Source organism: Ursus arctos, unplaced genomic scaffold, assembly GCF_023065955.2.
Source record: "Ursus arctos isolate Adak ecotype North America unplaced genomic scaffold, UrsArc2.0 scaffold_24, whole genome shotgun sequence".
NCBI classification, from domain to species: domain Eukaryota; kingdom Metazoa; phylum Chordata; class Mammalia; order Carnivora; family Ursidae; genus Ursus; species Ursus arctos.
Window position 1 is genome coordinate 25,119,258 of NW_026622919.1, and position 25,210 is coordinate 25,144,467.

The 25,210-nt window shown below is 52.2% G+C and overlaps 1 protein-coding gene and 1 long non-coding RNA gene across 3 annotated transcripts; one reads left to right on the forward strand and one right to left on the reverse strand.

Annotated features, from left to right (window-relative positions):
- The first annotated feature begins 266 nt into the window (after nt 1-266).
- On the forward strand, nt 267-7,135 carry WFIKKN2 (WAP, follistatin/kazal, immunoglobulin, kunitz and netrin domain containing 2). Of its 2 annotated transcripts, none has more exons than XM_044389305.3 (2): nt 267-411; nt 4,214-7,135. In XM_044389305.3, exon 2 carries the CDS (start codon nt 4,283-4,285, stop codon nt 5,732-5,734), a length of 1,452 nt encoding a protein of 483 aa, XP_044245240.1. In that variant the 5' UTR covers nt 267-411; nt 4,214-4,282; the 3' UTR covers nt 5,735-7,135. The 2 variants fall into 2 exon arrangements, with proteins under 2 accessions (XP_044245240.1, XP_026368949.2); XM_026513164.4 differs by lacking the exon at nt 267-411 and adding an exon at nt 805-1,505.
- Nucleotides 7,136-11,515: 4,380 nt separating this feature from the next.
- LOC130544743 (uncharacterized) lies at nt 11,516-17,440 on the reverse strand. The gene is made up of 2 exons (XR_008961285.1): nt 17,178-17,440; nt 11,516-16,964 (listed from the first exon to the last, which is right to left on the reverse strand). It is a non-coding gene; the product is annotated as an uncharacterized LOC130544743 (long non-coding RNA).
- Nucleotides 17,441-25,210: the final 7,770 nt, after the last annotated feature.

A 25,210-nucleotide genomic window follows, 5' to 3' on the forward strand; every position in this document is an offset into this window, starting at 1 on the left:
TTAGCCTCTCTGGGTGTCTTTTCCTCCACTCTGCAATGAAGGTAGTTTGTCCTGAGGATGGAGAGTCGTGATGCATACAGAGAGCCCGGCACACACCAAGAGCCCAGTAAATATTAGCAATTAGGACGACTCTTCCTGCCCGCGGTGGCTGGCCTTGGGCGAGTCGCTGGCCCTCTCCGGCCCTGAACCTTCTCCTTTGTGAAGCGGGGGGGAACCCAGGGGACGGCCGAGGTGCCCGGCACACGACAGAGCTCAAGGCAGTGGCCGAGTGGTCGTTAGCGAGGGCGGCCTCTGCCCAGCGCCGTCCTGAGACACTTACCCCGGTAGGTTTTCTTGGAGCCGACGAGTGTGTCAATGGAGGAGCAAGGAATGTGATACGTCCCGGCAGCTGGGGGAGCCGGAGCATATCTGGTATGTGTCTCTGGAATGATTTGGGGAAAATTCACTGAAGTTGGAACTTGAGACGCGAACTGCGGGGGAACCGAGAGATAGGGAGCTGTCCCCGTGCACAAGCACCCCCCGCAGAGGGACCTGGTGCGGGGGGTGGGAGGCGGTGGACACAGCACAGCGCTGCTGCTTGGGCCCGCCCTGGAATGGCCGTGAACTTGTTGTTTTTCCACGTCATTTGCTCTCAAATGTACTATCGGGCCGGGCGATGCTAACCCTGTGGCAGCAGGTCCCTCCTTGTAACAAGCGATTGTGTGTTCTTCGGAGGTGGCCACGGGGAGGAGGGGGCCCGGCCCGAGGAGGTGGGGGAAAGGGAAACAAACCGCTCCCTTACAGGGAGCTTGCGTGTCCTGGAGCCAGCTCCCCCCCAAAGCACATGCCATTTCTGGCCCTTGAAGGGGTTAAAGGCCTCCTGGAGTCAAAAACAAGCAGGTGTCCCACCGTGCCAGATACGCCGCCTAAACCGCTTCCAGCTTTTTTTTTCCCCTTCTGCAACAAGTCTGTGATCAGCCACGGGACAGAGGAGCCAGCAGCCTGCCTGTGACAGGCATCAGGTTAGCTCGCTCCCACTCGGGTGGCGCGCCCAGGATATAAATCCAGGCTCGGGCCCCTGCTGCGGCTCTTCTCCCTGCACACTCAGGAGAGGGAGTTCCCTTGCAAAGACCTTTCCTTTATCTGAAGCCGCACAGCCCAGCGGGCTCCACGGACTCGGTGGAGGCAGCCGCGGCGGCCGCGAGGAAGCCCGCTCGGGTGGGGAGGGCAGGTGCCTGCAGCCCAGAGAAGGAGAAGGCCCCGGTGGGCCCCAGCTCCTTGCCTCGTCGCCGGGGAGGTCTCGAGCCCCCGCAGACCGCATCATGTGGGCCCTGGGGTGCTGCCGGCTCTGGTCCCGCTGGGCGCAGGCAGCGCTGCTGCTGCTGCTGCTGCTTGGGGTGCCCCTGAGGGGCCTGGCGCTGCCGCCCATCCGCTATTCCCATGCTGGCATCTGCCCCAACGACATGAACCCCAACCTCTGGGTGGATGCCCAGAGCACCTGCAAGCGCGAGTGTGAGACGGACCAGGTGAGTGGGAGTCCAGAAGCCTGACGTGGACCACGTGAGTGCATTAGTGAGGGCGAGTGGGAGCCGTGGGCTGGGGAGACTCAGGAGCCCCCCTGGCAGGATCTGGGAACAGGAAGGAAGTTGGGCCCCAGGCCACATGAACTGGGCGTGATGTCTGTCCAAGTCCAAGGATCAGACGAAGAGGTGGGTGTGATGTCCAAGTTCATCAGGGACGTGGAGTCCTGGGATTCCTGGTCTCATGCCTGAGGAGGGCTGCTCTGAGCCAGCACCAAGCCAGGCACATCGCAGGGACTGGCACGACCCTTCAGGCCCGCATCGGCGGTGAGAGCAGACACTCAGGACAGCGTGGTGAGCCGCACGAGGTCCCACAGCCAGGGATGGGAGGGTGGGCTTGATGCCTGCACCTCTCTGACAAAGCTGAGGCCTCCAGACCGGCCCGCTCCCCCAGGGATTCGCACCCTGACCCTGAGATCAGGCCAGGCCGATGGGGAGAGTGGGAGGGAACAGCTCTGAATAGACTCTCTGGTTGTCCCTGCGAGGGGAACAGACTAAGTTTCACTCTGCCAGATCCCTCGGTTCTCCCTTCTGCTCTCATGAGAGCAGCCTCGGGCAAGCAGGGCAGGCCTGGTGCTGGGGCAGTTCTCTCCCATCTCCGAGTCCCAGGACCGTTCCTGCCGCTCCCCGCAGTGGGGGACGAAGAGCCTGCGGTCCCGAGCACCTGCCTGGGCAGAAGTACTTCCTACCGGCCCAGCCAGGCCCTAGGGCTAGAGGCTGGGCTGGGCAGCACCAGGGAATGTGAGAGTTGCTCCGTTTGCCAAACGAATGTAGTCTACAGAAAAGCCCAAGATCGCCCCGCAGACAGTGGTCTCTGCCCCCACGGCGTCCAGGGGACAGTTGTCAGACCTCTCAGGCCAGACACTGCCAGTGAGCAGTGGCGGTGCTGAGGAAAGGGAAGATGGGGCAGAGCGCTCCCGTTCAGCTGAGGTCATGAGGTACATTGGCTATATTTGCAGTGAAGTCTGTTCTATTGGCACAGGCTGGCCTGATACACCAGGTAGGGCGTGGGACAGTGAGACTCCAGCCGACACTGTGAGCCTTGGGGAAAAGGCACCTGTGTGGGGCCAGGGACTCATTTGCCTATGGGTATATTCTGGGCCCTCAAGCAAAAACTGTTCTAAGGATTCCTTCTAGGTTTCCTGTGCCCAGAGATAACTTCCCCCCATCCGCCCCCCACCCCATCTCTGGGGACCCGAACTTTCTTGGACCTCGGGGTCCTAAAGGAGCTTCCTGGGCCAGTCTCTTAAGAAATTTTATGACCCTCAGGCCGAAGAGCAGGTCCTCCTGGCCACTCCCAGTCCCTCCTGCCCTCCATCCCCCACTGGGTCTCCCACCCTCAGACCCCAGCTCTGAGATCTGCCCATCCCCGTCCCAAAGCCTCCCCTGGCGTGGCCGAGAAGCTTGGGCCAAGCAAGGACTGCAAAACAAAGTCCCCATTCTGAGCCGAGAGGGGGAAACAGTAAACAAGTCAAGCAGGCAGGCTCCACACAGCCCCGGTGGGGGATATTTCCCCCTCTTAGCTGATGTGGAATGTCAAAGAGGCTGAAATAAAAGTCGGAACCCCAAGAGGCCAGCCCTAGTGGGGAGGAATTCCCAGAGCTACTACCAGGGGGAGGATTAGGAGCGTTGCCCGCCTGCCCAGTGGGTACGAGGTGTTATTGTCAAAAACACCACGTGAAATCCTTGTTTGTGTCGGTCCCAGAGCGTGTTGCTAATTTCGAAGAATTAAACTAATGCCTTACGCGGCTCCACAGAGAATCAAGGGGGATTACAGCCTAGTAAGTCCTCACTGACGGCTTTGCCGGCCTTTGCCACCCAAGGGGGCTCTTTTCGTTGTTGATGTCCCCCACGAAGTGTCGCACACGTCAGAGCTGAGCACCTGACAGCCCTCTGTGGCGGGACCTGGCGTCCCGGGCCTGTCCCGCCTGCCCTTCCCCTTGGCTCTGAGCGAGCGTGGGCCCGCCACGGAGCGGCTGTTCCTGACGCAGGTATGGCCGGCCTCAAACATCTGCCCCAGAGTTGTCCGATTTTTCCTTCTTAGGGTTTGGCGTGACCTCTTTAATTCGGCCAGGGCATCCTCACCCCAGTGGAAAAAAGACAGAGAGGCAGGCTTATTTGTTCCCACCTAGACCTCCTTTGTGGTACCCCTAGGATGTGGAAGAAGAGATCTCCCTTCAGAATCCCATCCACCTGGAGCTTGAAGCCCTATTCTGCCACTTGCCAGCTCTCGGAACCTGGGCATCACTTCTCTGAGTCTCTGCATTTTCATCTATAAAATGGTAGTCAGAGAAACCGCCCCTCTTGGAGGTATGTGGCCTGCCTCTTCTCACACTACCAGCTGTGTGAGCTTGGGCAAGTTACCTCATCTTTCTATGCCTCCGTTATCACTACCTGTGAAGTGAGGATAATGGCTGTGCCCACCTCCCGGGCCAGTGATGAGCAGGAGAGAAGTTGACAGGTGCAAACGTTCTTAGAAGAAGGCCCGGCAACTAGCAGGGGCGTGGCCTCTAGCTCCTGTCATCGTCTGAATGTGCGGCTCCCCTAGGTGGTGAGAACATACCAGTTCCCTTCCGCAGACACCGGGGGGTGGGGGAGCCTGTGCACGGGTCCTGCTCCTCCTTTCTCAGGCCTCTCGATCTGGCTCCCCGCAGGAGTGCGAGACCTATGAGAAGTGCTGCCCCAACGTGTGCGGGACCAAGAGCTGCGTGGCCGCCCGGTACATGGACGTGAAAGGGAGGAAGGGCCCGGTGGGCATGCCCAAGGAGGCCACATGCGACCACTTCATGTGTCTGCAGCAGGGCTCCGAGTGTGACATCTGGGACGGCCAGCCTGTGTGTAAGTGCAAAGATCGTTGTGAGAAGGAGCCCAGCTTCACGTGCGCCTCCGACGGCCTCACCTACTACAATCGCTGCTACATGGATGCCGAGGCCTGCTCCAAGGGCATCACGCTGGCCGTCGTCACCTGCCGCTATCACTTTACCTGGCCCAACACCAGTCCCCCGCCGCCCGAGACCACCGTGCGCCCCACCACGGCCTCCCCGGAGACCCCGGGGCTGGATATGGCGGCCCCGGCTCTGCTCAACCACCCCGTGCACCAGTCGGTCACCGTAGGTGAGACCGTGAGCTTCCTCTGCGATGTGGTGGGCCGGCCCCGACCTGAGATCACCTGGGAGAAGCAGCTGGAAGATCGGGAGAATGTGGTCATGCGGCCCAACCACGTGCGCGGCAACGTGGTGGTCACCAACATCGCCCAGCTGGTCATCTACAACGCCCAGCCCCAGGACGCTGGCATTTATACCTGCACGGCCCGGAACGCCGCCGGGGTCCTGCGCGCCGACTTCCCGCTGTCCGTGGTCAGGGGGGGTCAGGCGGTGGCCACCCTGGAGAGCAGCCCCAACAGCACGGCCTTCCCCGCAGCCGAGTGCCTGAAGCCCCCCGACAGTGAGGACTGCGGCGAGGAGCAGACCCGCTGGCACTTCGACGCGCAGGCCAACAACTGCCTCACCTTCACCTTTGGCCACTGCCACCGCAACCGGAACCACTTTGAGACCTACGAGGCCTGCATGCTGGCCTGCATGAGCGGCCCGCTGGCCGTGTGCAGCCTGCCCGCCCTGCAGGGGCCCTGCAAAGCCTACGCGCCCCGCTGGGCCTACAACAGCCAGAGCGGCCAGTGCCAGTCCTTCGTCTACGGCGGCTGCGAGGGCAACGGCAACAACTTCGAGAGCCGCGAGGCCTGCGAGGAGTCCTGCCCCTTCCCTCGCGGGGACCAGCGCTGCCGGGCCTGCAAGCCACGCCAGAAGCTCGTCACCAGCTTCTGCCGAAGCGACTTCGTCATCCTGGGCCGCGTGTCCGAGCTGACCGAGGAGCCCGACTCGGGGCGCGCCCTGGTCACCGTGGACGACGTCCTCAAGGATGAGAAGATGGGCCTCAAGTTCCTGGGCCGGGAGCCGCTGGAAGTCACGCTGCTGCACGTGGACTGGAGCTGCCCCTGCCCCAACGTGACAGCGGGCGAGACGCCGCTCATCATCATGGGCGAGGTGGACGGCGGCATGGCCGTGCTGCGGCCGGACAGTTTCGTGGGAGCGTCCAGCAGCCGGCGGGTCAGGAAGCTGCGTGAGGTCATGCACAAGAAGACCTGCGATGTCCTCAAGGAGTTTCTGGGCTTGCACTGAAGCCCCGCCTCCCTGCCCCTCCCCAGCACCCCTCCCCGGCCCTTGTCCACCCACCCGCCCCCCACGCCCCTTGGCCCGCAAATTGGGCAAGGTCAGGCTAGACAGTCGTAGGCCAGCTGGGAAAATCCACCGGAGGTTCTTAGATCAACTTCTAGTCTTGGGGCTCAAGAAGGGGTCTGTATCTTCTTTAGCTGAGGGGGACAAAAGGAGAAGCCCATAGACACCTGTAAGCTATTTCTGATGACCAGTCGGCTGGGACATTGTGACTCTCTCTCTGCTGGCCGGCCCCCTCTGCTGGCTCTCCCTGCCCCCAGCTGGGCTTCCGGACACGGCGTCTGCTCGGTCATGGGAATCATGGAATGAATCGGTTTGCAAAAGGGGTAGGTGGAGAGAGAAAGGAGGGCCCAGGGACTCTTAGGACAAATTCCCCAGAGCCCCCTAGATCACTCTGAGCAGAAACCACTTCATGTGAGGGCTTATGGGAAGCGGGAAGCGAGGGGGGGGAAGGGGGGGAGGGCATTGTCTGATCCAGAGCATGACTTGCCCTGAGGCGGTCTTCAGCCGGTGCTACAGTCAAATGGGCCCTGCGGTCTCAGAGGCCACCATGGAACCAGCAGAATACACGTTTTTCATGTTTCTCCTGGGCTTTATTGGTTGGTTTATTGATTGTTGATGTATTAATTTAGTTCTGTTCAGTCTGACTCAGTGGACGTTTTCTGAACACTTACTAGGTGCTAGGTGCTAGGACACAGAGAGATGTTAGTCACTGCCCAGCTCCTAGTGACTGAATGTGAAAGTCCAGATCCCAGGGCTCCCTCCCCCCCCACCTGGCCCCCAGAAGCAGACCCATGGCTGGCCCTCCCAACTGTCAAATGGCCCCATTGACAGACCGTGTGCTTTCATCTGCCACTGGCTTCCTTGGATGGAAAGCAGATAGAAGCCCCAGGATCTGTTTTGGTGGGACGGGGGATAAAGGGAAAGTTGGGGTTGGAGTGGGGAGCGCGGTGAAAGAAGGAAGGAGGGGGGGGTGTCAGGCTTGGGAAGGAAAAGGAATGTTGCTCGATGCTTCCATCTGGTGGTGGCCTTGGGAGCTGCAGGGACCTGAGGGAGGCTCTAGGTGAGAGACCTGGGCGGGCCGGTTTGGGGATGTGGCAGCTTCTTGGTGACTTCTCGTTTCTGGACTTCCTGTGCAGGTCCAGCCACCCCCCACACACTAGATAAAGGACTTGGGAAAGCCACTGTCAGCTCTACATCTGCCCCCCCTCCCCCTGCCCTGTTCCCTCCTAAGTCCTTCCTTCTGTCCAGGCCCCTCCAAAGCTGAAGAAGGTCATTGTGGGGCATCCTCGTTTCTTCCTCAAATGTAGGGAGGAAGATACCAATTAAAAGTTCATAGTATCAACAGCCCTTCTTGTGTGATTTGTATGGGTTAACGCGTGTGTGTGTCCGGGGGGTTAGTGTCATTTGCCCTGGTGACCAGGACGGAAGTCTGGCCAATGCGACCATATTTGGGTGATGGAGGGCCATGAACATTCACCCCACTTTGGAGCTCTGAGGCTCCTTAACCTCCCCATGTGCTCCCCACAGCTCAGGAAAGCTGAGGCTGGAGAGGCCAGGTGACTTCCCCAAGAACACAGAGGGAGGAAGATTGGGGACTTAGGCCCAGATGTTCTAACTTATGTCTCAGACTCCCTGCCCATCATGATAGCATGGCGGGCCAGGGGCAGACTCCAGACCCTGCCACTGATGGTACCGTGTTCAGAGGCGCAAAGGTGGAGGAGACATGAGTGGGGAGGAAAGAGGCAGACCACCCAGCTACAGCTCCGTAGGGGGCCTCTGCGTGAGGCCTGGTCCCCAAGCCCCAGGTGTGCTCAGAGCACATGGCTCAGGTCCCAGGATGGGGACAGCAGCACCTTTGGTCTCAGGTGCTTGGGCCGATTCCCGTCGCTGGAGGTGTGTTCAGGAGCCTGAGGCCGTGGCGGCATGCCTCCCAGCTCCTCTGTCCCTCAGGCTGCAAGCCCGCCAAGCTCAAGAGACACCTGTCCCCTGTCCACTTCCCTGGGTCTTCCGGGGCCACAGCCCCAGGGAGGAATGCACACCCAGCCCCGCCCAGCCCCACCCAGGCCGGCCCAGTCCAGCCAATCCCTCCTTAGAGAGAATTCCTATAAGAAGGAGGGGGCCAGGATGGGGAAGACAAGCTCCTCCTGGGTCGGAGGAGTGGGAGCTTCTCAAGTCACCTTTGGGAAAATGCTGAGCGTAACACTTAGCGGCCAGGAAGGTATGAGTACTAGCCGCAGGCCCCTCCCTGCTTGGGTCAGGGAACCAGGGGGGTGAGCGCTCAGCCCCTCACCCACCCTCAGAGGTGTGGGAACGTTCCGTTGCACCTGCTTCTAGGCTGAAGTGTCCCACTAAGTAACACATTACCTTAGAGCCTGACAGGTCAAGTGTCCACACCTAGCACCTGTCACCTCCCTTCTGGCACGGACATGGGGCCTGAGCCCTGTGGCTGCCTGGCGGAGGTGTGACATTCAGGGCACACCGATGTCAGGGCTCCTTCTCACCAGCTCACAGCACACTCATAGCCCCAGACCTGGGGTCCCTGTCCCTCCCACTCCAGCCCCAGCCTGGCAGAGTGAGAAAGCCTAGCAGGTGCCGTCAGACCCGCTCGGGTCTGTATCTGGGCGCTGACACTTCCCCGGTGTCTCTCTGTGCCTCGGTCTCCTCATCTGTAACACAGAGGGTAGTAAGTGCACTTCCCGGAGACTTGGGGGGCTTGGCCCTATTCACCTCGCCAAACTGAAAAGCCTAGGAGACAGAGCCCGGCACAGAGGGCTTCCCCAGCGCCCCCTCCTGGCCCTCAGCAATCGCCTGGAGACAGCAGGCCCCTAAGACCTAAAGCCCTCGCCTCCTCCTGCCCGGCCTGGGATTTCACAGACTCGGTGAACAAAAAGCTGCACATGTTTTACTCTGTTACTCGCAAAGCACATTCAGATGGGTCACCCCATGTGTCTGGGGTTCAGAAAACACAGGCACTTAGGGAATGGGCATCTATTATAATTTTGGACTTACTACATGGCATGTATGTCTCTGTCCTCGAAACCAAGTGTGAGTCTCTGATCTCTGTTACCCAGGTGTTACACGGTAACTGACCTCTGGTAGGGGCTCCGTAGAGGCTGAACCGAATTCCCAGGGCCTGGGTTGCCAGGGAACTTGGGGAGGCTGCCCACCCAGTGTGGGAGATTTGGCCCCAGTCTGGGCCCCAGGACACAGGGGGATGGAGCCCCCCTACAGGTCCGAGGCCAGACTCACCTGCCTTCCTGTCTACACTGGACCCTAGCTCCTTGCCTCCCTGCATCTGTGGGCTCCCCCTCCCCATCCCCCTCCGGCTCCAGTCCATCTCTGTTTGGCTCTTCAGAGGCCTGCTCTGGCGCCGGCTGTCTCCGGACCAGCCTGAGGCCTCTGGGCAGGACAGCTTGGCTTTTCCCAGCCTCTGCCTCCCCCAGCACCTCCAGCCTCCTAGGACACTCTGCTCCATTGTCTGGCCAGCTGCTCCATAGTCTGATGTCACCCCCTGGACAGTGGGGCCAGAGAGCAGGGACCGAGGGCAGACCCCGAGGAAGAAAGGGGGAGAACAAACACACAGTCGCATGGCAATTTCCTCAGGCAGGGGTGCGGGGGTGGCGGGTGTGGGGGGAGAGCCCTGTGTCCAACTGTCCTGTTATAACACCAGCACTGAGCGGGCGCTCACCGTGGGGCAGGCACCAGACATCATCTCTTGTCTCCATCATGACTCTACAGGACAGAACGCTGTTCTGTGGGTGGGGAAACTGAGGCTGGAGGGGACAAGAAACTTGCCCAAGATCACCCAGCTGCCTTGTGGCAGAGCCAAGACTTGAACACAGGCCGTTGGCCTCTCTCAGTGTGTGACACACACATGCACACACACACATGCACACACGCACAGACACACAAGCACACACACCCTGTTCCGGGCTGGGCAGTGGGGAGCCCCATCAGGACCCCCAAACATCTCCCAAGAGCCTGCCTCCCATCAGCCACCCCGGGGCTGTCTTCTGACCTTGCCATGTGACTTGGTATTTCGATCACACACATAAGCAGTCATGGCCTACATTCCTGAGCGAGACATCAGCCTCATGCCTACTCATCCTCCCAGACTGAGCTCCCCCGGGGAGCCTCCGCTGTCCCCAGCTGCGCAAGACTCTCCTGTTGTCTGTCTCCCTCTGCATGTGTCCCGCCCAGAGCAGAAGCACTGTCTGGGGGCTCCCGGAGGTGTGTGGGGCCCAGCTGCTGAATGAACCAAGGGCCCTGGGACCAAGGGCCACGAGGCGCCCCGGAAAGCTGCGGGGCTTGGTGGGGCTTCCCTGGGCTCTTCCTGCCTTTTCCCAACTCTACTTCCTGATACCATCTCCTCCTCCTCCTCCCATCTCCTCCTCCCACCTCCTCAAGGAGTCTGAAGTCTCTCCCCCACTCTGGGAATGTGTGATTAATATAGGCAGGATGGGTGGCAGGGTTCCTGGGTCCTATTCTTGGCTGTGGCCTCATTCTGGAATGTGCCCTGAGGTCAAGTGACACTCATCTTCCAGGCTGTGTCAGGAGGAAGGAAGAATAACCCTTCAGCTGGCGTTCTCCTGAGGGAGAGGGAAGGGCAGGCAGGTGGGCAGGCCTACCGCCCCTCTCCTTCCCGCCTCTCTGGCTCCCGAGTTCTTCAGCTCTTCTATTTCAGGGTTGGGTAAGAATCTCTGTGTCCACATCCCAAATTACCCCAGGACGGGGACCTCTGGCATCCGGGTCCCCAGTGACACCCCGGCCACCCTCAACCCCACTCAGGTGAAGGGAAAAGAGGACTCAGCTCTAACACCTCCTGGATTGGACCCTCCTGGAGGTGGGGCCCCTTCCCAGCTTGTCTATCCCGGTAAGAGCAGTGAGCTCTGCCCTTTTTCTGCCCTTTTCAAGTCTTGCTACTGCCAGAGACTTGGCGGGGCGAGGATGTAGCCATCCTGACCACGTGTGCTGTCTCGGTGTGAGAGACACGTCCAGCTCTGTCTGAGGATGGGGACTGTTTTGCCTGAGAGAAGCAGAGAGGGGACTGGGGCCCTGGCAGGGACGCTCGGCAGGACAGAAGCATGACGCCCAAAGAGACGCAACGGACGGTGCTCACAATTTCGATCGGGCATTTTAAATCTGTTGTCCAATTTACTCCTTGCGCCCCTCTCTGAGCCATGCTACTATTTCCCACCCTAGCCTACCCCATGCAGGAGGGCAAAGACGCTACGTGCTTGGTTCTCCCCTATATGCCCAGCATGAGGCCTGGCCATAGAGTGTGTTCAAGAAATATTTGTGCAATGAATGAATGAATGAGCAAAGCAAGCCCTATAGATCTTATGGAGGAAGAGACACTTCAAAGGTATTATTTTCCCTCTTTTACAGACACTGAATGTGAGACTCTAAATGTTTACAGGAATCTTGCCCCAGGTCACAGAGTTAATAAATGGAAGAGCCAAGATTCCAACCCAGGCCTACCTGACTTTAGTGCCTATATTCTTTCCAGGGTGACATATATTTTAACCACTGCAGCTGAAGGCTAACGACCCCAAACTGCACTTCTCCACCTGAACTTCCATAACCCCCACTTCTAACTGGACCCTGACCTCCGGGAGTACCAAGGCTTTACGGAAAGGTTATAAACCCGCACTCCCCCAGGCAGTTAGTACTGAAGTTGTGTAAATGAATTCACATGAAATAAAATATTAAATTCAGTTCCTCAGTCCCACGAGCTATATTTCTAGGGCCGCATTTCACGTGGTTGGTGGCCGCCATACTGGATGACACACTCATGGAATGTTTCCATCACCACAGAAAATTCAGCTGGATAGCTCCTTATGAAGGATTAGCACCTCATTCCTGTTTTCTCTGGAGCAAGGGGTCTATCTGTAGTGGCCCCTGACTCCAAGCTCCTGTCCTGACGAGGACTCCAAGGCCAGTTGCTGAGTTTGGTCTCACTGGTCCTATTGCCTCAAGAACAATGACCCCACTGTCTCTGGACTCTAATCTCCACCTGGAAATCTCACTTTTTCTCCCGGAGGGCTTACAGGTCCTCATGCCAATGAAGTTCTTGATATCCCTGAGTTCCTAAAGAGGTGTGCAGACCGCGGGCGTGGGCCACCATCAGTGGCATGGTCCACCCGCTTCGCACCCCCCACCTGCTCACTGGCCGGGCCCCCGTGGCACTGAGCCTGAGCTCGTGCAGCAGACGGTCCGCGCTGAGAACACGGTGGTGGCGTGACGGTGGCTGCCGTGTTCCCCAGGTCACATGCCCAGAAAGGGGGCGGACCAGCAGATGCTGGGCGTGCCAAGTCAGGAGAGCAGCCACATGGATCCCCAACACCATGAAGACAGCTGTGCGCGACATCCCGCCATGTGGCCTCCCCGCGGCCCCGGCAGGAGCTGTCCCAGAGCATCTTGGAGCAGTTCGAGGCCACGGTCCAATGCAAGGCCTCCCGGCACTGGTCTGTGGGCGAGGGCGAGGGCGAGCTGGAGTTCATGAGGCAGAGAGCCACACGACGACATGGTGTCCCAGTACCGGCAGTACCAGGACGCCAGCTCCCAGGAGGGCAAGTTCAAGGAAGAGGCTGAGCTGCTAGGCTGCTGACCCAGGCCCCCCTGGGAGCCCCACTTCTCTTCCTGCCTGAGCCCCTGAACCTCACTTTGTCTTGGACCCTAGCTGACCGCAGACCCTTGACCCCTCACTCTATGTCTGACCCCTTCAAACTCTTCTAACTTGGACTCAGGCACCCCCTCCTGAGCCCCTCTTCACAGGTGACCCAGCAAGCCCCACCTTTAACCCTATGAGCCTTCCTTCACTCTGGCCTCTCCTTCACCTTTGACCTCCCCCATGAACCCCATTGTGCCCCTGGGACCTTTAAGTCCCAGTTTACCTTGGACCCCTCCTGCCCAGCCTCCCCTCACCTCTGACCTTGCCTCCCCTTTGACACCAGGAGCCCCACCTCCCCTCAGACTGCCTTATCTCTGGCTCCCATGAGCGCCTGTCCCCCTTTCCTCCAACTCCCTCCCCTCAGCTCTTGCCAAGCTGGGTTTTCCAGGACTGCTGTAGGAGAAAACAGCCGTGGAGCATGAGAGCAAAAGACCCTATGCCCTCAAAACTCCCCATTCTCCTCCCCTCTACTTCACTCACAATAAATAAACCGTTGTCCTGCCCACCACCCCAAAGAAAAGAGGTACGCACACACCCAGCCCCACCGGTGGTGGCACTCAGGAGAAGTGGGGTTATACTTTCAGCTAAATACGAAGGAGACCGTGGGAACTAGAAGGGCACGGCACAGTGCCCATGACAGCGGCTAAGGTGCTCCTCCCAGGACTCAGTCCACCAGTGGGTCAGTTACCCCACAGCTCTTCAGAGACCTATGCTGCTGCTGCCATCTTGTTTCCCATGCGGAAGTGCTGACTGAAGGTCTAAGAATCTTTGGTTATGGTCCTTGCTGCTCTAATTCAATGGCATAAAAGGGGCACAGATATTTTAGGCCTCGGGGTCTCCAAATCTCCTTAGTATCCAGGGTGGCAGTGAGGAAAGATCAGAGTGACGGAAGGGCATGGGCTCTTAAGTTAGACTGCCTGGGCTCACACAATGGCTATGTGACTCGAGATAAGTTAACCTCTCCAGGCCTCAGCATCTTCATTAGCAAAATGGAGTAATAATAGCAGAGCCAGTCCTGGGCTGGTTGCTCCAGTTGGTTGGGCATACTTGCTGTTTCTTGTTCCTGCCCATGGCTGGAACAAGAGCCAGGACGTGAGAACAGGCTCCTTTCCCCGAAGCTGCCTTTGGACAGCAAAGTAAGAACAGATGCAATCTCTTCTGCTGACAAAGGAAGAGTCCAGGATGAGGGTAGCTGGAGAGGAGGGGAGAGAAGTAAGAAGAAGAGAGAGAGACTCTAGGTTGTGCGGTTGGATGGAAACCAGCAAGCAGAAAACCAAAGTCTAGCGATGGCGTCAAGCAATGGCATTCATGGAGGCCCTAAGAGCGTTTCTCCATCCTTCATTCATGGCTCCAGGACCTCAGAGCACGGAGCTGAGCTCTCACCGACCTCCTATCTCAAGCATCACTCCCCATCTCAATGCACCACAAGGGGCAACAGAATAAAAGGGGAAATAGCCTTAGGGTCTTGATGTGACCAAGTAACTGACTCGAAGCAATCCTTACAGTCATCCTTACAACCTTACAATCCTTATAATCATCACAACCGACAATTTCACCTTATGACCCTAAGAAGAGGAGAACACCAGTGTTCCTGGATGAGCAGAACACAGCTGTAGCGAGACTTACACACGTGGTGACCCATGCCCACCCCAGAAGCTGTGCACCCTCTACCGATTAGATGCTCCAGCGGCAGGACGAATCATTTCCATTACTAAGAGCTAACAGCACCTAATACGTGCTCGTACAGTATCTCATTAAATCTTCACAACCCTGGCAGGTGTGTATTAATTACCCCCATTTCATATTCTCTCCATTTCAGAGATGATGAAATTGAGGCTCGCAGAGATTGAATCATTTGCCCAAGGCCCCTGGCCAAGTAGCGAAGCAAGCCTAGTTCGGGGTATGTGACTGTAAAACCCGCGCATTTAACCCCACGTGCAGCATCGTCCACCAGAGCACAGCGAAATACGGTTTCCTCTCACTTCTGCTTCCTCTCTTCCCCCTGCTAATCCACAGTGAAGTTTCACTGCCTAGGATTCTCGCGAAAATGCATTGCTTTAGGGCCAGTTGACCTCCCCTAGGAAGGCTGAGCACGTGCCCTTGAGACTAAGCCACAGGAAGAGAGAGGAAGATAGGGGGTTCAAGCCCCATCTCACAGAAGAGTAGAGAGAGTTCCGATGTTCCCTATGGGGAAGAGGATTATGCTTAATGCGCTCTACAGCTTACATAATCCTCACACTGCCCGTGTAACAAGTAGGACTTTCCAGATAGGAAATCTGAGGCTGAGTAGCTTTAGCGGGACCCGGCTATTCAAGGGTGCATTGGGGTTCAGTTCAAAGGCTTACTCCAAAGCCCATATTCTTTCTTGTACAGGGTTACTGGGAATAATTTTATTTGGAGGCTTAATGAGGCCCCTACACTACTCTAGAACATTCATACTTAGGTCTTAGCAGTTACCGAGGATTCTGTAGGGGAAATTGTGGGGCCCAGACCTCCGTCCCTGCTGGGGAAAGTGGGGTGAGACACGGATCAGATGCTGGTGTTTGCTGTTCCCAAGCAAGATGCATGCTTCTTGCAGAGAAGTGATGCCCTCTCAAGTCCTGCCCATCGCAGGTCACGTGAAGGGGCTTGGCCGGCTTGCGCAGTATTTTCAGAGAATGACAGAGTGCTCAGCCACAAAGGAAGCCTAGGGGAGCCTGGGGAAGGACATTGCCCAGGGAAAGTGACCCAGGAGAAAAGTTATTTGGGGCTGTTAATTTCTGGCTTAGATTTATATTAAGCTTTTCCTTCAAAGCCTCATTCTTTGATTTATGCTCAAACTGGAAGATATTGTAAGCGTCCAAAAAGCCAAACTGGAAAGCGGAACAGTTGAGTTCTGAAAAGACTTGTTCCCTTGGCTAGCAGTAGAGTGTGGTGAGGCGGGGATGGGAGGACAGGTGGGAGAGCCCTGGGGGTATCTGAGTTTATGTAGCGAGCACACACATTCCACCAACACCAGCTTCTGGGACGGTGCTACCTGCTGTGAACCCTGATACTTAAAGACTTTTTGTCTCTAAAGGTAGGAAAACAAATGAGATGACCCCTAGAGGGAGCTTCTAGCCTGAGGAGGGTTCTAGGATAAGCATCTTGAAAAGGTAAGAATTAGAACCATCCTTCCTGGGCAATCAACTACCACTAACTACCACCACTCCTTCCCTTGACTTCTTACCTCACCTCTCCATCCCACCCCTGGGCTTGATGAACACACTTCTAACCCAGCTCTCATTCGCGGTGTCTTTCTGTTCAAAACTTGGAACAGTGTAAAAAATTAAAATATCCAAAGTCAAAGGCAGCTTCTCCTGGGAGTGATGGGCTGGCAGCTGAGCTTCTCATTCTGATTTCCTTGGCTTTTCCCCCCAAGGGTTAGCAGACATTCTTCCCACTGTGGACACAACTGATGGAGAAGAAGAACCAGGACCAGGTTTTTCCCCCCTGAGGCTGGGATTTGGAGGGAACCCATGCTTCCCCGGATGCCCCATTCTTCATCAATCAATAACTCCCCCTGCAATCGAGAATCCCTCGGCTGGGCATGCTCTGTCCGTTTTTTGTTCCTACCTCCACATTCTCCTGTGTCCGATCATTTGGGCGTGTGGGTTATCTTTGCTTAGAATGTAAGCTCCCTGAATGGTCCTAACCACGAGTTCCTAACCCAGTAGATGCCCAATAAATGCATTGAGTGGATGACAGGGGTTGGATCAAATGACATCTCCCTCTGTCTGAGACAACTTAAGGACCCGAGTGGAATGGGACCCCAGAGCAGCTACGGAGTCAACCTCACCGTTTGGCTATCGAAGGCACAAGGAAAGCCCAGGACCGTAGACTTCCTTCTCGCAGAGTCTGAGTGCCGGGACAGCAGCAGTGATGTGCATACATACCACCAGCGCGTGAGCCCCACGTTCCCACAGCCTATCCCACTGTGTTCTCCGGCAGAGGCGATATTAAATGAGGTGGGGTTGCTGAGCAAACCAGCACTTCCAGGCCCACGCTGGGTGCGCATGGGGAGCTTGGCGCAAAGCGCATTTTAGATGACGTCCCCTAAATAACCCAGCGTGGTTCCTGTAGAAAGCCTTCCTACTGAGGTCAGCCAAAGGAGCCCCGCCGTGCCATGGTGGAGGACCGCAGACTTTGGAAACAGAAACAGAAACCCCCAGCTCCAGTCCTGGCTCCACCGACTGTCACCGTCACAAGCTCCCTGCTTCCATTTCTTTATCGGTAAATGAGGGAAACAGCACAGCCTTCCGAGGGCTCTTATGAAATTTAAATGAATTAAAACATAGAAGTGATTAGAATAATATCTAGTGCGTAGTAAATACTATAAAGTGTTGGCTGTGACTCTGGAGCCTCTGACTTCGGTGATTCCCTCTGGACTCCCGAAGAGTCCAAATAATGCCAAAGTCATCATCACTCAAAGAGGCGGCATGCAAGGTCCGGGCACGGCTTCCACCTAGCCTCCTTCCGAGTCTGGAAGAAAACACACAGCCATCAGGAAAGCCCGCACTAGGGGTATCGTCCTGGGTCTTCGGACTTCAGCAAAGCCTCCACTAAGGGGAACTGAACTCGAGGACAAGTGCCAAGGCAGGGTATGCAAAGGCTCCCTCCTGCACTGTTCTATCCCCTTTCCCAGATCCTGAAGGAGGGGCAGACAGAGGAGACATGCCCCAGTCGCCTTCCTACCTGCGGCCAGGTCCTTCTCCTCAGGCAGAGGCTCCTGGGGGAGGTAAGGTCTTACCTCCATCCGTCTATTCCTTTTACACAGAATCCGAAAAGTTCTTTGAACTTTTGTGGCTCAGATAATAAGTCTCCTTCCAAAAAACATTTCTTCCTAAACTACGGAAAAAAAGGAAAGAAAGAAAGAAAGAAAGAAAGAAAGAAAGAAAGAAAGAAAGAAAGAAAGAAAGAGAGAGAAAGAAAGAAAGAAAGAAAGAAAGAAAGAAAGAAAGAAAGAAAGAAAGAAAGAAAGAAAGAAAGAAAGAAGGAAGGAAAAAGAAAGAAAAGACGTTTCCTTTGTTTCTTCCAATCTATCGCAGATTCAGAAAGACGACATTTCCCCAGCTCGGATTCTTTATAGCCCTCTGAAAACTGGGTAGTTCCCAAAGTCTTTAAAGGGCCTCTGGTGACACCTTAGTTTCTAGAAAGGCTGCCCAGGGACTGCAGCTATCTTAAGCATTGGATTGAAGTGGTTTGGAGATCCCATCACGTTTCCTGGAAATAGAAAGGAGTTAGCAGAAAGTACGTCACCAGGCCTCGAACTTTACAATGACAGGTAGTTCACAAAACAAAGAGTGTTCTTTTGGGGAACAGAGCTCTGGGGTCAGTAGGCAGATCTGAATAATTAGAGTGGGAAAAGAACAGGCATGTCCCTTATAAAACAAATAAAAAAATCCAACCTTCATCCTTTCTAGCAACGAACTGATGAATTTGGGCGGCAGGTGCACCATGGGCGGGGGGGGGGGTGCATGGAAAAGCCATCTGAAAAGAGAAGGCAGCATCTGCGTGTAGAGAACGACTGAGCCTATGTCACAGGGCATCTGGGCTAAAACGGACAACGCGACTCCGTTTCATAACCCATACCGACAGAAGGGGTATCCAGTATTCCCTTCCATCGGAATCCAGAAGTCATCGATTTATACCCATGTGCTAGAAACCAAGCTAGAGTGATGTCACGTCCATGCTTGTCACATTTCTTCCTGCCTGCTCCAAAAGAGGCCATGGTGCCATGTTCTCCTGGCTCTCTCAACAGTGCTCAGGAAGGAAAAGGAGGCGAAGATCTGTAGAAGGGCACACAGAGCCCCAGTGTTTAAAAACAGCTGCAACCTGATGGCCGGGAAGGAAGTTTATGTTTGGCTTTAACATTTAGTGCCTGAAAACCATAAAAGCAAGGTCTCGCTTATTTGATAAATGTGGTTTTTCGACAATTATTTTTGAAAGACTTGAGTGTATAGGCAGAAGGGATGCGACCTACAGTATATGCCAAGGTTTGTCTAAAAATATTTTACACCTGTTCTCTGTTCTGCACACTGGTCATATTTTATCAGTGAAGTAAAGTACTCATAATGCCAGACGGAATGTGTTTTTCCTTCCAAGTCCTCAATGTTTTTCCCTTCTGTAAAGCAAACCTCCTCTTCTTTTCTACCTGCACTAAAATAAAGCTGGCACCATTCTCTGTAGGACACATCTCCCACCAGAGCTACCTTTAACCACTCCTATGCCCGAGCCAGTGTTGTTTACGTAGCAACAACCATTTCAATACTTTTCACCACAGCGTGGACACTTGAACAACCTTTCTGGCTGCTCTCAAAAGAAACGTCAACTTGTGCTCTGGGTTTAAATCAATTTGCTGGGGCGCCTGGGTGGCGCAGCGGTTAAGCGTCTGCCTCCGGCTCAGGGCGTGATCCCAGCGTTATGGGATCGAGCCCCACATCAGGCTCCTCCACTATGAGCCTGCTTCTTCCTCTCCCACTCCCCCTGCTTGTGTTCCCTCTCTCACTGGCTGTCTCTTTCCTGTCGAATAAATAAATAAAATCTTAAAAAAATAAATAAATAAATAAATTTGCTGATTGTATGAAAAAGAATGCTGAAACACGGTTTCCCCACCAGCGCCTCAAAACTAGAGACACCCACTCAGTGGTATTTATCACTGAGACATGAATACAACAGCTTTTATGATAATACCATAGAATTTTTATTTAATTCTCTGTGGATGCAAGTAACAGACCAGACAACAAAATGCCGATATAATAAAGACGGTGGGGGGTCTGTATTTACATTTCTGATTTCAAAGGTCAACAAACCGAGGGTGAAAGTCTGGACTTCGTGCCTCATAACTACTGTAAGCCCCTAAGAACCCATGTTCCGTGACCTCACTGACAACTCTTCATAGCAAGGGGATTAGCACCGCATGAACCGCCTGGGGAAGTATACAGAGATCACCCTACCCATTTTACAGATGAAGAAACTGAGCCATCTGGGCCAAATGACTTAATATGCTCAGGGAAGGAATGAGACTCCATTTCAAACAGCCTGCACACGTGAGCTGCCCCCTCGTTGTTTTCCTCTGGGGTTTGCCTAATTGTGAGATGATCTCCAAGCTCCACTTACAGACTATGTATAAAGCAAGTCTTCTAAGATATAAATCTTAAACCTCAAATACTGAGAAATGGTTAGTAGAGGTTTACTACTTCACATTCCATTAACAAGATGACTTTTAGCCCAAGCGAAACCTTTAAAAGCCCAGCCAAGGATGCAGCAAAACTTGGTCCAATCAAATTCTAACCAACTCCAAATCTAAAAAACTGGTACTCGATATAACAAGATTTAATCCATATAGAAACTACTGAAATTCAGGACGCCTGGGTGGCTCAGTCGGTTAGGTGTCTGCTTTCAGCTCAGGTCACGATCTCAGGGTCCTGGCATCGAGTCCCACATTGGGCTCCTTGCTCAGCGGAGAGCCTGCTTCTCCCTCTGCCTGCAGCTCCCCCTGCTCGTGCTCTCTCTCTGTCAAATAAATAGAATCTTAAAAAAAAAAAAATTACTGAAATTCTTCTGAGCCATTAAAAAATGCGTTTTTCTGTTTACTGTGCTTTTATTTATTTAAGATTTTATTTATTTGAGAGAGAGAGTGCGTATGTGAGCAGGGGGGAGGAGCAGAGAGAGAGAGAGAGAGAGAGAGACGAGCAGACAAAGCACTGAGCGCAGAGCCCAACGTGAGGCTCGATCCCATGACCCTGAGATCGTGACCTGAGCTGAACCGAGAGCCAGACGCCTAACCCACTGAGCCGCCCTGGCGCCCCTACTGTGCAGTTTAGACATGTTCAAAACTCACAGCAACACTAATGGGAATGTAAGTTCATCCATAATAGCTTATGCTTCGAAAATGTGACTTTTTAAACCAAAACAGATTTTTTTCAAGGAAGGCTTTCAGAACCAGTTTGAAATAAGAGGTCATTTGGTTTCCTTAGTGTTTTAAAATAAGGGTAAGAAGGCCATTTATCACAACATCTATATATACAGAAATCATGTATTTCCAAGTAACTTAGAAACGGATCATAGGTACTAGGGAACACACAGTTGAAGACTATTTTGGCGACTGACTTGACCTGTCCTTATGGTGTTTATCAATAGCACAGGTGAGGAATGTATGTGAAACCTCTAGGAGGTCAACAATTACAGTTCTACTTAGAAGGAATGGGGCCACTAAGTCTATAGTCCTTACTGAGGGAATCATCCACTGGTTCTAAAATGAAAGAAGCAATTTACACAATTGAATTAAGAAAATCAACAAAATTAAAGCACTGACTTAATGATTTCTAAAAACATTTCCAGAGAGCCTGTAATTATAGTTTATGGCCACCGGAAATATAAAGTATGTCCCCCCCATACATCGTCATGACGCCTAAGCATGGCCAAGAGCCTTGCATTAGACTCTTCTCATGAACACTCCTATAGAGATTCTCCCAGTCATGTGGCTGATACATCAAAAATAGTCTTATCCCCCTGACTTCAAATCAGAAGAACAACAAATCCCAGGGAGCAAAGCATAGAGTTTAAGAGCATAAATGCTGGAACTTCACTGAGTTTGAATTGCAAGTCTGCCACTTATTGGCCACACCATCATGGGGGGGTTAACTGTCTCAGCTCCCCTTCCATCAACTGTGTTGGAACTATGCACGGTACATGGTAAGTGCTGTATGAGTATTTGTTAACTAAATGATTTAAAACATTTTTTAAAAAAACAGCTTTAACAGTGTTGGGCTAATTTTCCAGTTATATGCACAGATATTGATCCAAGGTTCATTAAACATGAAGCTAGTGTCTTCCTAATAGAACACAAAAAAAATTAAAGAACTTAGATCTCAAGTGGCCTCCCGGGCCAAATCGATTAAGCAACAACTGATCGGCATACTCAACAGTATAAGGAGTTCTATTCGGGAATGGCAATTCTACATGCTTCTCTTCTAATAAAGCTGTTTTCCTCTTCCCTGGTCTTGCACTAGAGTTATTATCCTGCTTCTGATGAAAGCATGCATTCTATTCAGGCAAAGAGACATACTTGCTGTGCCATGCCTATGCTCTGTTCAGTTGGTGTAGGGAGAGGGTTATGGAGGAAGATCTCCAACCAGCATTTTATCTCATTAGCTTGAGTATGCCCAACTAGAGTTACTTAAATTTTCTGTTATAGTGACTTGTTTTACAATAACCTTTCTCCAGGGGCGCCTGGGTGGCACAGTCGTTAAGCGTCTGCCTTTGGCTCAGGGCGTGATCCCAGCGTTCTGGGATCGAGCCCCACATCAGACTCCTTCCCTAGGAGCCTGCTTCTTCCTCTCCCACTCCCCCTGCTTGTGTTCCCTCTCTCGCTGGCTGTCTCTCTCTCTCTCTGTCAAATAAATAAATAAAACCTTTAAAAAAAAATAACCTTTCTCCTGACGATTTGTGAGAGTACATCTCTCAATTAAAATGCCTGTAAGACATCTATATGAGAATGAAATTAACACCAATACACATTAGAACATTTTACACTCAGGACACCTTTAGTTTCACCTTCAAAAACTAAGTTAATCACAGTAAATAAAGATTGTCATTATCTTTAAGGAGGCATTTTGACTGAAGGCCTACATTTGCCATCTAACAGAGGTTAAAGCTATTCAAAGGAGATTTAACAATACACCTGATTTTAGAAAAAACGGGCAGTAAATACTCGAAACCCAGAGAGCTACTTTTTGGTATCAACTTATTCACTCATCAGTGAGCTATGCCATCTGTAAGGCAGTATTTCGGACACCAGGATCAGGCCATTCAGAGGCTGCTATACAGTATCCATATTTCCAGAAGTGACAACAATGGGAAAGACCTATTAAGATAATTAACTCATCAGGGGCGCCTGGCTAGCTCAGATGGCAGTGCATGTGACTCTATCTCAGGGCTTGTGAGCTCTAGCCCCATGTTGCGTATAGAGATTACTTAAAAATAAAATCTTAAAAAAAAAAAGATAATTAACTCATCGTCAGCCAAAACATTTTCCACAAAGGGACAAAAGTATGATAGCAGAGAGGGAAGAAAAAGATTTGGGACCAAGATGTAAGGAAGCTTTTCTAGGGCTTTGTAATGTGTGCTAGGCAAAAGCAGCTTTTGACTCTTAACTATGGGAAAGAAACTGAGGGTTGCCGTAGGGGCGGTAGATGGGGGACAGGGTAACTGAGTGACAGGCATTAAGAAGGGCACGTGATGTGACGAGCACTGGGTGTTACATGCAACTGATGAACTACTGAACTCTACATCTGAAACTAATGATGTACTTTATGTTGGCAAATTGAATTTAAATTAAAAAAAAAAGGAGCTTTTAAAAAATTTCCATTCCTCAGGATGCCTGGCTGCCTCAGTCAATGGAGCTTGCGACTCTTGATCTCAGGGTTGTGAGTTCGAGCCCCACGTTGGGCGTAGATATTACTTAAAAATAAAATCTTAAGATGACAAATTTCCATTCCTTGGCTAAAATCAAAAACACAAGAAACAATTGTTGGTGAGGATGTGGAGAGAGGGGAACCCTCATGGTGGGAATGCAAACTGGTGTAGCCATTCTGGAAAACAGTATGGAGGGGCCTCAAAAAGTTAAAAATAGAACTACCCCATGATTCAGCAATCGCATTACTAGCTGTCGATCCAAAGAATACAAAAATACTAAGTCAAAGGGATACATGCACCCTGATGTTTGTAGCAGCATTATCTACCATAGCCAAATTATGGAAACAGCTCAAGTGTCCATTGATTGAGGAATGGATACACACACACACAAATGGAATATTAGCCATAAAAAGAATGAAATTTTGCCATTTGCAATGACATAGATAGAGCTAGAGAGTATAATGCTAAGTGGAAGAAGTCTGAGAAAGACAAAGACGATATGATTTCACTCATATATGGAATTCAAGAAACAAAACAAATAAAGGGGGAAAAAAGAGGCAAACCAAGAAACAGACTCTTAACCATAGAGAGCAAACTGATGATTACCAGAGCGGAGTGGAGTGGGGGGGATGGGTGAAATAGGTGAGTGGGATTAAGGAGTACACTTTCGATAAGCACCGGGTAATGTGTGGAAGTGCTGAATACCTATATTGTACGCCTGAACCTACTATTACACTTTATGTTAACTGGAATTAAAATAAAAACTTAAAAAACATCTCCATTCCTAATGAGCAAAAAGCGCATGAAAACAGAATCTCTGTTCATTCTTTAAAAAAAAAAAGTCCTTAAGAATACCAAGCTCAAATTGAAAGGATTTTTTTGAAACCAATCAAGATTCAAGCACCAAACCAACGTACGTACCAATATGACATTTCCCCAATATCTCCTGGCAATATGCACATCCCTAAGATATGGAAGATAATTCGTATTTACATTAAGCTATTTAAAATCTGAATTTAGGGGTGCCTGGGTGGCACAGCTGTTAAGCGTCTGCCTTCGGCTCAGGGCGTGATCCCGGCGTTCTGGGATCGAGCCCCACATCAGGCTCCTCCGCTATGAGCCTGCTTCTTCCTCTCCCACTCCCCCTGCTTGTGTTCCCTCTCTCGCTGGCTGTCTCTCTCTGTGTCAAATAAATAAATAAAATCTTAAAAAAAAAAAAATCTGAATTTATTAGTGTTCCAGATTGTTACAAATTCTGTTGTGTATCTACTAGCCAGCTGCCTTAATTCTGATTTTCAGAAAAAGTATGTTGTCTTTATTTGTAAAAAGGCAATTTTCTTTAAAGCCTATGGTAACTTCCCCAAGTCTTTAGCAGAAACTCGTGCTTAAAACCATTGCTGATTGTTCTTACAGCTATTCAGACCTGGGGATCACAAAAGCTCGTAATTGATAATGCTGGCAGACCAGCTGTCTGCCACATTTCCACTCACTACCCCAGTGCTTCTTCATAGCCTCATTCTGTCCACTCAAGGACAAAGGCCTCACCATGGAGCGGATGAAACAGCTCAGCTCGGTTATTCCCAGTGCTTGTTTCCTTAAAACTTTTTGTTGCGCTAAACTGCATGGGTAACAGACAAAAGGCTTTTTGTACACTGGTGTCCAAAAAACTCATTTAAGACCAAATTTATTTCACCAGTAACCCAGACAGTGCTGGTTGCCTACTATAAACGTACAGTCTTCTTCCAGTGAGGCAATTTTCTCACCAATACTATGTCAACACTATCAATGGACATTTAAACAGTGAAAGGACTCATTTTACTTTAAAAATAGTGTCTCCCACTTCCAACTCATCACCTTTTAAAAACCCCATCCCTACCAAACCACTACAATTTGACACATTACCGGTGAGTAACCTTTGCACCTTCCCTCCTCTCCCAAAGCAGGTTGGCCATCCAATTGTATTTAAAATAGTAAGAAAGCAAGCAAACTTTCTTGCCGGGAAAATGCACACAAATACTAACATTTAGCACCCTGTCCAATCTTGAGTAGCTTTTGATCATAAATGCTCCAGGTAAACATGACTGAACTTTAAGTGTAAGGATGAGTAAACAGACCTATCTTTTTAAAGTTAGGTCAGCTGCTTTGTCCAAGCAAGGTTTCTGAGCTATTCATCTCCCATGCAGAAACAGAAAACCGATCCAATGGTCTCCCCATATACATTTCAAATAAATCCTCTCCGGTTACATGAGTGGATTTTATTTTATCATCGGAGTCTCTTAGATGTCAGCACAACACCACAATTTAACACT

Excerpts from the sequence above, each read along its gene's own strand:
- WFIKKN2 (XM_026513164.4), top strand. The coding sequence starts at position 1,302 with ATGTGGGCCCTGGGGTGCTGCCGGCTCTGGTCCCGCTGGGCGCAGGCA. Across the intron at positions 1,506-4,213 it reads GCGAGTGTGAGACGGACCAG|GAGTGCGAGACCTATGAGAA; the intron begins GTGAGTGGGAGT and ends GGCTCCCCGCAG.